This window comes from Tachyglossus aculeatus, chromosome 10, assembly GCF_015852505.1.
Source record: "Tachyglossus aculeatus isolate mTacAcu1 chromosome 10, mTacAcu1.pri, whole genome shotgun sequence".
Taxonomy (NCBI): Eukaryota; Metazoa; Chordata; class Mammalia; order Monotremata; family Tachyglossidae; genus Tachyglossus; species Tachyglossus aculeatus.
In genome coordinates this window covers 32,701,539-32,714,125 of record NC_052075.1, presented here as the reverse complement: position 1 = coordinate 32,714,125, position 12,587 = coordinate 32,701,539, and the positions used below count along the sequence as shown (strand labels likewise).

Here is a 12,587-nt window from a genome sequence, read left to right as displayed (position 1 = left end):
TAATAATACATGAAGTCTTCATTTGGGAGATGGAGTCTATTATGCATGTTCTTTGCAATGAGCGATTGCCTTCCTTGACTTGAAAGCAACTTAAAAACAATCACAAGCAATAGAAAGAGGTCTTGGAAAAATCACAATTTTCTTTCCCGAAGTAAAAAGCTTATGTGTAATGAAGGGCTAACCCTGCCAATACCTTAGATTTCTTAAAACATGAATGACAATGAGTGCAGTTAAATGAGATATATGGTTTCATTCAGATCAAGAGAAAGTAAATAAAACACCGCAGTCGCTTTATTACATAACGCAAGACAAACTTGCAAACTTTGACCTTACCTTTTGGTAGACCTATACATTTATCCCATTATAAGGTGCAGAAAAAACAAAACAACAAATGAGAATGGCTTAAGAAGAAAAGTCCAAATCCTGATAGTGAACTGTAACTTCTTCCTGATAGAATACAGCTCACATTTTCGTAAATCTGGACAAAGACCTTATCTCCCTCATTTCCCACTCCCCTTGATTCCCCCATAATGCATGCTTGTATGCAGACTCTTCTTTGAAGTTACGATGGAAATTTACATTGTGAAAATCAAAATTTTAGTTTTTGTATTTTAGACTTTGTGTTGTCTGATGTATTGCCTTTGCATATTTACTGCAATGAAATTTCTCTATTATAGGTTTGTTATAATGTACCAAAGATTGGCAGAAATGCATTTTAATGCAATGAAAATCGATTTGTTTCTTTTTGGAGAAATTGGAAACAAATACCCAGTCTGCTTAATGCTCTGCTTGGACTTTAAACAGGTTAAAAAAAATGTTCCATACTTAGTGCCTAGAGAAGGGACAGATTTCCCCTATTTTTCCTCTATTTCCTTCCATCTTCTCCCAGATCTGTGCCACTGAAATCTCCTGTGAAGGTGCTAATGGGGATCTTGGAGACATATTTTCCCATGAACAAATGTAAAGGTGGATGGGAGTACTTTAAAGACAGGTTATTTCAAACCCAACAACCATAATGGAAGCCAACTGCATGGAGTAATAGATGTCACAAATGAAAGTATTGTGATAGCTCAATGTAACTAGCTTATTTTTCTTTTCAAAGACAGGATCGATAATACTTAGCACTTATGAGAGTCCAACTATTTAAGGGTGTTTGATAAATAGGATAATACACAAGAGTTATGTGACCTACATTTAATTCTGAATCTTGAAAATTAGAAGACAAGGTAAAATCCAAAATAAGCAAATGAGAGAAGATATTTAGGAATCCTGATTAAATGCTTTTCAAAATGCTTTCTTTTGGATTTTTCCAACTGCTTTTTCAAAATGAATGGGTTGATTCGATTTTTTTTCTAATGCTTCATTTTAGTCTTATGTTTTATTATTCCGTATATGCGAACATAGTTATTCTATTAATTTCACTTTATATTTTTAATTTATTCCCTTCCTCCCTTCAAAAGAAATACAAAAATTGTAAAAATTAGTTTTTGGGGAAGAGGAGTTGGGAGATATTCAAAGTAGTCATGCAATTTTGAAATATTTTGTAGCACTATACCTGAATTTCGCAAAGTGAGTTTACAAGGTCGATTCGCCAAACTTCCCTATTGATCACTTGCCACCCAAACTCTTATCTCAAAAAAAATCATCATACTGGGCCGTTAGCTGAATATAGCCTGCTTCTTAATTGGTTCATATGAGTAACTCAGGCTATATTTCATCATAAAAAGGGGCCCCTTATTGAATAGTCGTTCTATGACTGTGTATGAAAGATCTATGAATGAGTTGTCAATCAAAGTGCAGTAATTATAAGGAATGCTGTAGGAGGATGTAGAATAGGGTTGTTCATTTTAAATTATGGTGGATGGCTGAAGTTATTAATGAATGCATGGTTTTTCCATCTAGACTCAGTTTTTAACAATGAAAGAATCTAAAAATTAAAAAAAATACTTACATAGTTGGTTGCACAGTTTCTTTGATTTTTCTATTTGTTATATGGATGCAGATTCTACTGTCTGTATAATTAAAGAAACAAAGGAAACTGCAAATTTTGGCCAGAATGTACCTGCTTGGAGTCAGTGTTGGGGCATAGGTGATGTAAAAATCAAATCTGGAAGTAGGATCCTGACATTTTTTGCACCGATTAAACACACTGACAAAAGAGAAAAAGTTTGGTATTCTAGGCCGCTCCTAAGATAGGAGAAATAAGGACATAAATAGAATGGTGACTTTTTTTAAATTCAAATGAACAAGAGTGACAGATATTGTTGTGCCTGTCCTAGATCATCACATTCTGGATTTGCTAAATGCCCAATTCAGGTTCAAGTTTCCCTGGAGTTGCAAAATAGAGATGGGAACCTAGGGAAATGAATGGATTTCTAGTGTATTGGCTCCACGGACATCCTTCAATAAGCAGCCGAAACCCTTTTGTATAAACGTGGAAGTCAAAAGAATTAGACTTCTTCATCTATTATTGCCAGAAGCAACAAGAGAAGAAAGCTGGGGCAGTGTCAGTGAAGTTAAAGGCAAGAGTTACTCAAGACTTTTATTCATTGGTATGTCCACTGCAAACTAAGTATCATTTAAAAATGAAATCTACAAGGGCCCTTTCTCCCTGGTACCTTAAAAAAAATCCCCATGTGGCATATTATTTAGTGGAAGCAAGGGGATTATGCATTACTCAAGTTCACCATTTAACAAGTCAAGAAAATACTGTTACTGGAAAAACAAAAGATTACATTCAAAATTGTTATTTTGGAAAGTTGTACAAACATAACACATATGAATTATTAACATTAAAGAACAAAGAATATGCTGTCAGTGTTGATAAATTTAGCTCTATGATAGTACATTTACAGTCTTTAAGAATATCTGCAGTTATTGCATTCCCTTAACTATTTTGTTTAAGAAGTCTATCTTTGCTATTGTCATTAGGCTTTAGAGAACCAGTTTGAAAATGGACCATATTTTATTGACACAAGGATGAAAATTATTAGAAGTAATATTATTTTATTAGACCTTGATTTCATGTGGCTCTGCAAAAGCAGGTTGATGGCTGGAAATATGACAAGGTAAGATGTGTACTGTCATCATGAAAAAGAACCACAATACATGCAGTATAATGTGACTTCTAAATAAAAAAGCATCATTTCTGAGGTTTTTGATTTATTTTAAAATGTAAAAGTACCTTTAAGGAAGAGCAATGTTGAAAACATTTTAGCCTCAAATTTCTACTGCAATGAAGTACCTGGATTTACCACCCTGATTTCATTCTATTATTTTTGGCAACCTCAGAAAATACAGTAAAATCAGTGGAATCATTGTTCTTTCTCCCTCCATTGGCCTGGAGCCAGTCAATCAATCAATCAATGAACTGTATTTATTGAGGGCTTCCTGTGTGCAGAGCACTGCTCTAAGCACTTGGGAGAGTACAATATAACAGAGTTGGTAGACATGTCCCCTGCTCACAACGAGCTTACAGTCTAGAGGGGGAGACAGACATTAAGATAAATAAATTATGGATAAGCATATAAGTGCTGTGGGGCTGCGAGAGGGGTGAAAATCCAAGTGCAAGGGTGATGCAGAAGGGATTGGGAGAAAATGAAATGAGGGCCTAGTCACGGAAGACCTTTAGACAAGATCTAAAACAGTGAACAGGTTAGCATTAGAGGAAAGAAGTGTGCTTGCTTAAAAGCCGATGGTAAGGTGCTTTTGTTTGATGCGGAGGTGAATGGGCAACTGGAAGAATGGAGGTTCTTGAGAAATGCAAAAGCATGGACTGAATGATTTGCAGAAAAATGATCTGGGCAGCAGAGTGAAATACTTGTAACCTCTCCATCGCTTAGAACAGTGCTTTGCACATAGTAAAGCATGTAATAAATGCTATAATTAATAAATGCTATCATTAAATACGGACTGGAGTGGGGAGAGATAGGAGGCAGGGAGCTCAGCGAGGAGGCTAATGCAGTAATCGAGGCAGGATAAGCTAAGTGCTTGGATTAACGTAGTAGCTGTTTGAATGGAGAAGAAAGGACGGATATTAGCAATGTTATGAAGAGTGAATCAACGGGATTTAGTGACAGATTAAATTCAATTTATACAACACTGTAAGGATCATTTTCCTGAAGCACTGGTCGACATACATCTCTCCACACCTCCAAAGCATCCACTGATTCCCCTTGTCCCTTCACATCAAGGAAATACTCCTCACAGTGGGCTTCAAGGCTCTCCAGAAACTCACCCCATCTTACACAAGCTATTCCCCGACTACTTCCCCTGCTACTCCCCAACCCATTCTCTTCATGTCTTCCAAGCCAATCAAACCACTCTCAACTCTTCCATCTCTGTCCTCTCAGTTGTGCTGTTTCTTCAGTTTGGAATTCCCTCCTCACCCTCCTATAAATCTATCAGACTCAAACCTATTCAGTATTCAAAGGCCTCCCGAAAGCCCACTTCTTCTAACATACTTTTCTCAATGAATTCCAAGCATCACAAGTACTTTAAACCCAACAGCCACCTCCTACTATCTGTGTTTACCAAGAACCCACACCCCTTTTGGGATAATTTAGTAGTCTCTGTTTGAGAGATTCTAGGTTCAAAGGCTGTGAAATGGGAGGGAAAGGCATCCAGGTGAGTACAATCCTGTCCAGCCCAAGTCTCATCTTTAATGAAAATTTGAAACACCCAAATAATAGGTAGAGAGAGATTAGGGAACATTTCAAAATAACTAGATTGAATTAATTGCCCAAACGAATAAAATGCAAATTATCCTCTGCCAAATACCAGAATTGAAATCTAGGTAAGCATTTCTGCTCCACAATAGGAATTCAATACAACATTAAGCAATGATTTTAAAAATCAAAGCCGGTTTTCAGTGGAAGTCTATATTCATTCCAAAATGGAAATAGATTAGAAAAGCAAACTTTTGGAGTATCAAAAATCTGTTCTGTCTAAGAAATGAATGCCTCCTGCAAAAAAAAAACCAAGGCACCAGTGATTTCCCCTTTCGTGAATGCAATTTTTGAATGACAGGAAAAGTAGGGCCTTGAGCTGCATGACAGTTCTTTGGACAGTTTCTTCAGAACTATACTACTCTATTCCAAATTGTCCTAATCCTGGAATCAATCAATCAATCAATCATATTTGCTGAGTGCTATTCATTCATTCATTCATTCAATCATATTTATTGAGCACTTACTGTGTGCAGAGCACTGTACTAAGCGCTTGGGAAGTACAAGTTGGCAACATATAGAGACGGTCCCTACCCAACAGTGGGCTCACAGTCTAGAAGGGGGAGACAGAGAACAAAACAAAACATATGACCAGACTAAAATTAAATAGAATAAATATGTACAAGTAAAATAAATAAATAAATAGTATAACAAATATGTACAAACATATATACAGGTGCTGTGGGGAAGGGAAGGAGCTATGTGCTGAGCACTGTACTAAGTGCTTGGGAAAGTACAATACAAGAAAATTAGCAGAAGCTTGGGTTAAGGAAGTCTCTCTGAATAATAAGCTTTCAAACAGAAGAACACAAGGTTATGTCTGTCCCAATGCTTAGTGCAGTTTTTGGCAAATGATACGCACTGAATAAATAGCATAAATTATCGAGGGCATTTCTACAGAGGTCAGGGGGGTGAGCTGGCAACTGCAAAAATATCTTCCTGACAAATACTACCCCATACCACTAGAATGGTCAGGCACCAATAGCAGAGAACCCATTTTGGCAGAGTTGAAAAGACCACATTGAACTGTTTCATGGAGGGAGACAAGAGGGAAGGATGAGAGAGAAGGGAGAAGGTTCAAAGTGATATATATATAGCCTGAAGGAGCCCTCTGGGCCACCCCCAGCCTTTAGTTCAGTGGCTGTGCAGGTAGAGGAGGGGAGGAGAGGAGGAGATGTGGCTTACACTGGGGTCTTGGTTGTCAAGATTTGGCCTCTAAACCTGGAACAGTTTCCAGAAGTAGATGCTTCTGCTTCTTTTTCATTGCAAGAGGCTAGTCTTTTCTAAACAGGCAGTGGGAGAATGAACAGCAGAGAACACAGGATCTGTGGGCGCCCTTCAGGTTTCAGCCTCCCACCTAAAAGTTTACCAGCTATCTTTGTCTCCCCTCAGTGGGTGGAGTAATTGAGATCTTTTAGACTCTAAGCTCCAATCTGACAGCAGAGATTGCTTCTGTGGTTATGAGAAGTAGCGTGGACAGCTAATAGAGCACGGCCTTGGAAGCCAGAAGGACCTGGGTTCTAATCCCAGCTGTGGCACACAACTGCTGTGTGACCTTGGGCAAGTCCCTTAAATTCCGGGGGCCTCAGTTACCTCTTCTGTAAAATGGGGATTAAGAGTGTGAGCCTCATGTGGGACAGGGACTGTGTCAAACCTGATTAGCATGTATCTACCCCAGCACTTAACAGAGCTTGGGCCATAGTAAACACTTACAAGTACCATTATTATTTTACTTCTTCCACCCGTCCTTCAAAATCTCCACACAGCAAGGCCTAACCGTGGGTACAATGTATCCCAGACTGAGTCGTGTCTTTAGCCAACAGGTAAAAGCAGCAATGACAGATCAGATAAATTACACCATTAGTTTTTTGCCTGCTGTCACTGCTGTAAAAGGACAAAGTGCTAGCCCGGGGCAACAGCAATTTTCCACATTACCTGAACTGGAAAAGTTCAGTGGAACTGTGCCCCAAAACATTCATATCTATATTCTAAAACTGCATTTACACAAACTGTCCTATGAGCCCTGGATTAAAATAGCAATAATAATAACTCTCTCCCATCCCTACATCTACTCTCTCATCCTCCCCAGACATCTCTCATGAGATCTTCTGCCTCTTTTCAAAATCTATTCTGTTTACCTTGTCTCTGATCCCTAAGAACACTTTTGTGCCAACTCTTCTTCTCTGCCTGACAGCCATGTTCAACTGGTCACTTTGAGGGCTCCTTCCCCCTGCCTTCACATGTGTTCACATCTCCTTAATGCTAAAATAAAATGTTTTCTGGATTCTATTCCAGTCTTCAGTTTTCACTCAATCTTCTTGTTCCCATTTCTGTCCAGACTGCTTGAATGGGTGATAAACACCTGCTTGCTCTACTTCCACTCTACAACCCTCCACTTCCCTTCCTGACCCTGTACAATCCAGTTCTCTACCCACCTCCTTCACTCCACCAAAACTGCAATCTCCAAGGTCATCAATGACTTCCTCCTTGATAAATCTATTGGATTTTATTGGTAGCTTTTGTTTGACACCACGGACCATTCTATTCTCTTGGAAATGCTATCTATCCTTGGTTTTACTGACACAGTTCTCACTTAAATGTCCTCTTACCTCTCTGGCTACTCCCTTGGACACCTCACCTACTTATGTGACTTCAGTTACCACCTCGATGCAGATTTTTCACATTCTATCTCACTAACCTCTGCAACCTCACATTTCCTCTTGCTCCCATGGTATCTCCACCTGGATGTCCTGACAGCACCATACACGCAATATGTCTACCTGAACTCCTCATCTTTCCACCCAAATCCCTTCCACCACCTATTCATCTCACATGACAACACTATCATCTTCCCTGACTCTGAAGCTTTGACTCCTTGACTTTACTCTCCACTCCATTTCAACTTTCACATTCACTGTCAGTTTTTCCTCTGCAGCATTACTCAGTATTCCCATTAAGAGTCAAACACACTAGGACTCAGGAAGACAGTAAGCTGCTCAGCATGAGTTGCCTTATTCCTGAGGCTGGGCTTGAATAGAAGACAGGTATTCAGGAAAGACCATGGGCCAGTAGTGGCAGAGCCAGAGTCAGCCCAGAGCACTTTTGGGGTCTGGAGCTGAACTCTAAGCCTGTGGCCCCACACTTCTTCAATACCCATTCTCTACTTAAAGAGGAGATATATTTAAAATGTCCACTGCATATGTGCAGCATCAGAAGGGGTGGATTCGAGAGATGGAAATTGTAGGTCAATGCCAGCACCACACTGACCCCATTGATGCTGCATGTATGTCTTGGCCATTTTGGGAAGGCCAATTAAAGGTACCATCTTCATAATATTCTAAGAAGCAGCCACCTTGGCAAGATCAAAAGGTGCATATCTCTGGGAGGCTGACTGGGGCCCCCTCTAGGGTTGCAACTCTTTTTTATGCCCTTGTTAAGTGCTTATTAAGTGTCAAACACCGTTCCAAGCATTGAGTTAGATTCAAGTTGGTTAGGTTGGACAGAGTTTCTATCCTACATGGGGTTCAAAGTCTAAGTTGGAGGGAGAGCAGGAGAACTGAGGTACAGAGAAGTTAAATGACTTGACCAAGGTCACACAGCAAGCAATTGACAGATTAGAACATAGGTCCTCTGATTCCCAGGTCTGTGCTTTTTCCACTGCACCATGCTGCTTACAGTCCCTGAGCTAATTATGTCCTGAAAACAGCTGCTCTATGGTGAACTGAAAGGGGGCTCAAGGAATCTGGAAAGGTTGAAGGATTTATGGAATCCCCATCATGTGACACAGTCTCAAACAATGTGAAATAGCATTGGACAGATTTGATGGTAGATAGTAAGTGGGAAAAGAGTTGTCCTTTTAGAGTTCAGGCTTCACAGTCACGAGGGGTGAGGGGGGAAGCAGGCTGAGCACTGGTGCTTGAGGATTTTAACACCTGAAATAATTGGTGGTGATCACGGGCACAGGAGTCAGTGTGCAAGGAGAAGCAATGTTGGTGATCTGAATAATGGGTAGTTTTAGCAAGTGAGGTTCATTCTGAAATTGCAGACTGACCCGAGAGTCTGGATTTCCATCACCAGAGCTCTGTGGCGTGAGGTCAGGAGCTGAGGAGCCATATACTGTAGAGTGATTCAGAGCTGGGGATTGGTGGCGTAAGGGTCATGGAGGGACACAGGTGTGAGGGAGTTGTTGAATTTGTCACGAAGATAGTGTCAAAACCATGGATTTGTGCAACAAGACAGGGGAAGGTTGATAGAGGGTCCAGGTGGGGCATGATGCTGAAAGTTGTAAAAGCTGTCAGGATTTTCCTCTTGCTTCCATTCCTCTCCCAGAATAGTCAGTGGCAGCAAAAGAGGGAAAAGGAATAGAGAGAGCAGAGGCAGTGGATGAGGAAGAAAGGGCCTGAGACAAAATTCCGTGGAATGTCTCGGACCCGGATGTAGGTTTCTGAGTTTCTAAGTCCCTGCATCTTTCAGACCACAGAAATGCCATCAATTAAATGCTTCTTGAGGCTGTGTGAGGGGCTAGGCTAAGCTATTTCCTTATTTGAGCTGACAGAAAGTAGCCTGGTTATTCTGGAAAGCTCTGGAATGAGGAATATGTTCACTTCTCAGGACTCCTACCTGAGGAAAGCTGTTTTACCCAGAGGATGTCAGTCACTAACCTGGTAAAAACAATTTGGAACACAGTCAATTAATTATAAGGGAGGAGTTGGATAAGGAGGCAGAAGCTAGAAAAATGGAGAAACCCCCAGAGCCAGCAAGGAAGAAGTGTGTGTCGGGGGGCGGTGGAGGGCTGAAATTCAGCAAGATGAACTACCAAGGAAGGATATGTGGTCTGTGTGCCCACACAAGAGGGGAAAGGGATGGATAACATTATTTCATGAAGGGTGGGAATGGCTAGGTTTAAGTTAGGAACAAGTACAAGATCAAGGATTCCTGGATCTGGTTTGAAATTTCACTGGACAACTATTGTAGCTGTTGAAACCTTTAACTAAAGAGATGCTAGTAATATAGATTTCAATCAAGAGTGCACACAAGCTGTTTTCGCGTGTAGGACACTCTAACTTCAAGACATTCTCCGGCACAGGGAGAGTGTGGAGTTCGGGTCATCCCTCTCAGTATCAGGAGCTGGCCTGCACGGTCATGCTAAGTCACTGGTTAGCTGAACCCTGAATCTATCCCATGCCTTCTGGGGGTTCCAGTCATGGGATGTTGGTAGCTGGCCACTGGGGAAACATCAGGGTGCAGTAGCATGGAGCCATTATCAGAAATGCAAGCAGCTGGGAGTACTAGGAGCCTGGTGATAAAAACTGGGCATCCATCTCCACAAGGTGACTGAAACATTCCTGGCTGGGTAGAGAATGCCTTGGGAGTGGGGAGCAAGTTTGATGGGTTTGCGGTTTGATGGGAAACTAGGTACCTTGGGAAGGGTGGCTGGGAGGAGTGAAAAGGCTAGGCAAAGGAATGGAAAGGAAAAGGAAAACGGGGAGTGGGTTTGGCTAAGGCAATGGATGCTGATTTGAGATTCTAGATGGCTGGTGGAGGTGGTGGCAAAGTGGGAGTCTATTTAACAGGGATGGCTACTAGGGTTGGTAAATTTGCTGCAAGTCATTTGCATTTGCATTCATCACACTAGAAGTCTCAGCCCTCAGAAACCCCTTCCAGAACCTTGTGAACCTGCTCCTGGGGTTCAAACCAACTCTGTTATCATTTCTTTTCACCGCTGACACTTAGCTTGGGTTGGAATAAGATCCAGGACTTAAAATAGAACCCTGGAATCTGTGGAGTGAGTCCCAGCACCACCTTAGAGGGAATATTGCTAGCTGACTGGCTCGAAAAAGCCACCTTAGTCTCCTGGGAATGAGGAGTGCTGTGGGACTACATCACCCAGGGCTGACTGCAACAATTGCTCTCCTCCTCAGAGCTTTCTCCCTGTCCGCCACACCTAAATCAACCAATGGCATTTATTGAGTGCTTACTGTGTGCAAAGCACTGCACTAAGCGCTTGGAGAGTACAATGCAACAAAGTTGGTAGATATTTCTTCTGCCCTACATGGGCTTACAGTCTAAAGGATGAGCTAGAGGAACAATAATTAACCAGTATTAGAACCCCAGCACCTCTTCCACTGCAAATTAGGTACTGGTGAAGAGAAAAGAAAAAAGAAGATATAACCAGATGAATACATGTTTCAACCTAAATGAATTTCCAAAATATTAAACATAAAGAAAAAAACTTTCCTCACAGAAATTCAGATTATAACCCACGTGGATAATGGCTCAAAATAGGGGAACAAATAAGGAAGAGATGTGTAGCAAATCCTTGGGAGAGACGTGTAGCAAATCCTCACCTGTATTCCCCAAATGTTCCATCATCTTCCTTCATGGGTTGGATTTCTGGATCTGCACGAGCATCTTCCTTTTCTTTCACTAAAAAAAAAAATCAAGATTATACAGTTTAGCATTATCATTTGCAGTCTTTTTGCAATTTGTGTGAGTTAAAATACTTTTTAAATTAGGTGGGTATACCAGCTTCACAACAGCTGGAATCAGCAGTACTAACTGTTTTCTAGTTGCAGAATAATTTCAAAAGTGAAAGAATGGGTATTACTTCCTGAAATCTAAAATTAATTGCATCTTCATTTGAAGAACTTTCCATTCAGGTTTTCTGTTTTTTTCTAAGGGGGGGTTCTTTCTTAAATGGCACAGGATTAGATTTAAATATTTTAAAAGCACTACAAAGATACTGCAAATATCAAATTCCATTAGCATAGGGAGGGCATCCGATAGGTGGGATAGCCTCCTTCCACCCAGCCAGCTCCGTCTGCTTTTACCCACTGTCAGAGCACTCGCAAGACAGTGGAAGTTTGGAAACAAAGACCATTATCTGGAGCTGTGAAGAGCTTGAGGACTGCAAGCTTGAGGATTTCTCCCTCTAACTACTGATTTAGTTACTTATTTCAATGCGGCTAAATTCAGGATTGTTCGATCTTTAATTTGCTCTTGTTTTTTGTCATTTATTCTTATCACTCTTTGTCTGTCTTCCACTCAGATTATTAGCTCCATCTAGGACAGAGACCATGTTTAATAGATGATCTGGCATTTTCCCTGGAATTTAGTGTACTTCTTGGCATATAGTAAGCAGTTCATATATTCCATAATAATGATAATATGCTGGTTTCTGTCCGCTCAGTCTATAGTGTCACCTTAATTCCTAGCTGTTTTTTTAACTCCCATATTGTTCGTTGCTAAATTCTGCCATTTTTTCTTCCACATTATTTCCTGGATCTGCCCTTTCTGCTCCTCTTAAACAGCTACCATTTTCATTCAAGCCTTCACCATCTTCCAATTAAACTTAGGGACCACCCTCCTCACAGGTCTCCTGGATGCCAAACATTTCTCTCTTCAGTCTATACTACCCTATGCTTCCTAAATCATCTTTCTAAATCATCTTTCTGTACATACCTCTCCACTCCTCAAATATCTTCGGGGTTGCCCATTTCTCTCCATATCAAGCATAAAGTTCTGACCATTAGTCTTGAGGCATTCCACCAACTCTTTCCCTCCTAGATATTAGCTCTCTTCACCAGCTACTCTTCAGCTTTCTCTGTTCTTGTCTCCCAAACTACCTTTCTTACTGGTGTTGCTCTTGACTCTCACCCCTCTCACCCTTGGTCCATATCTTTCATTTCTGGAATTTTACCTTCAAATCTACCATACTACAGCCTCTCTATCTTTAAAGCTCTCCTGAAATCCTAGCTCCTTTCAGAAGTATTCCGTGATTAATTACCACCACACCAGGGAGTGAGTGTCGACCCACTAGCTGCCCTTGGCACCTACATTTATAAATGATGGGTCAGTGAT

General features: G+C 40.8%; 1 protein-coding gene across 37 annotated transcripts in view; it reads right to left on the bottom strand.

Moving 5' to 3' along the window:
• The window catches only part of NRCAM (neuronal cell adhesion molecule), a 235,903-nt gene that overhangs the window by 2,520 nt on the left and 220,796 nt on the right, over positions 1 to 12,587 (bottom strand). For 20 of the 37 annotated variants that reach the window (XM_038752542.1, XM_038752548.1, XM_038752565.1 and 17 more), the window contains 2 exons: positions 11,075 to 11,153; positions 334 to 345 (listed from right to left, as the gene is read on the bottom strand). In XM_038752542.1, coding sequence (XP_038608470.1) covers positions 334 to 345; positions 11,075 to 11,153 — 91 coding nt within the window. The remainder of the gene's footprint in view (positions 1 to 333; positions 346 to 11,074; positions 11,154 to 12,587) is intronic. The other 17 variants (XM_038752547.1, XM_038752567.1, XM_038752550.1 and 14 more) reach the window with 1 other exon arrangement.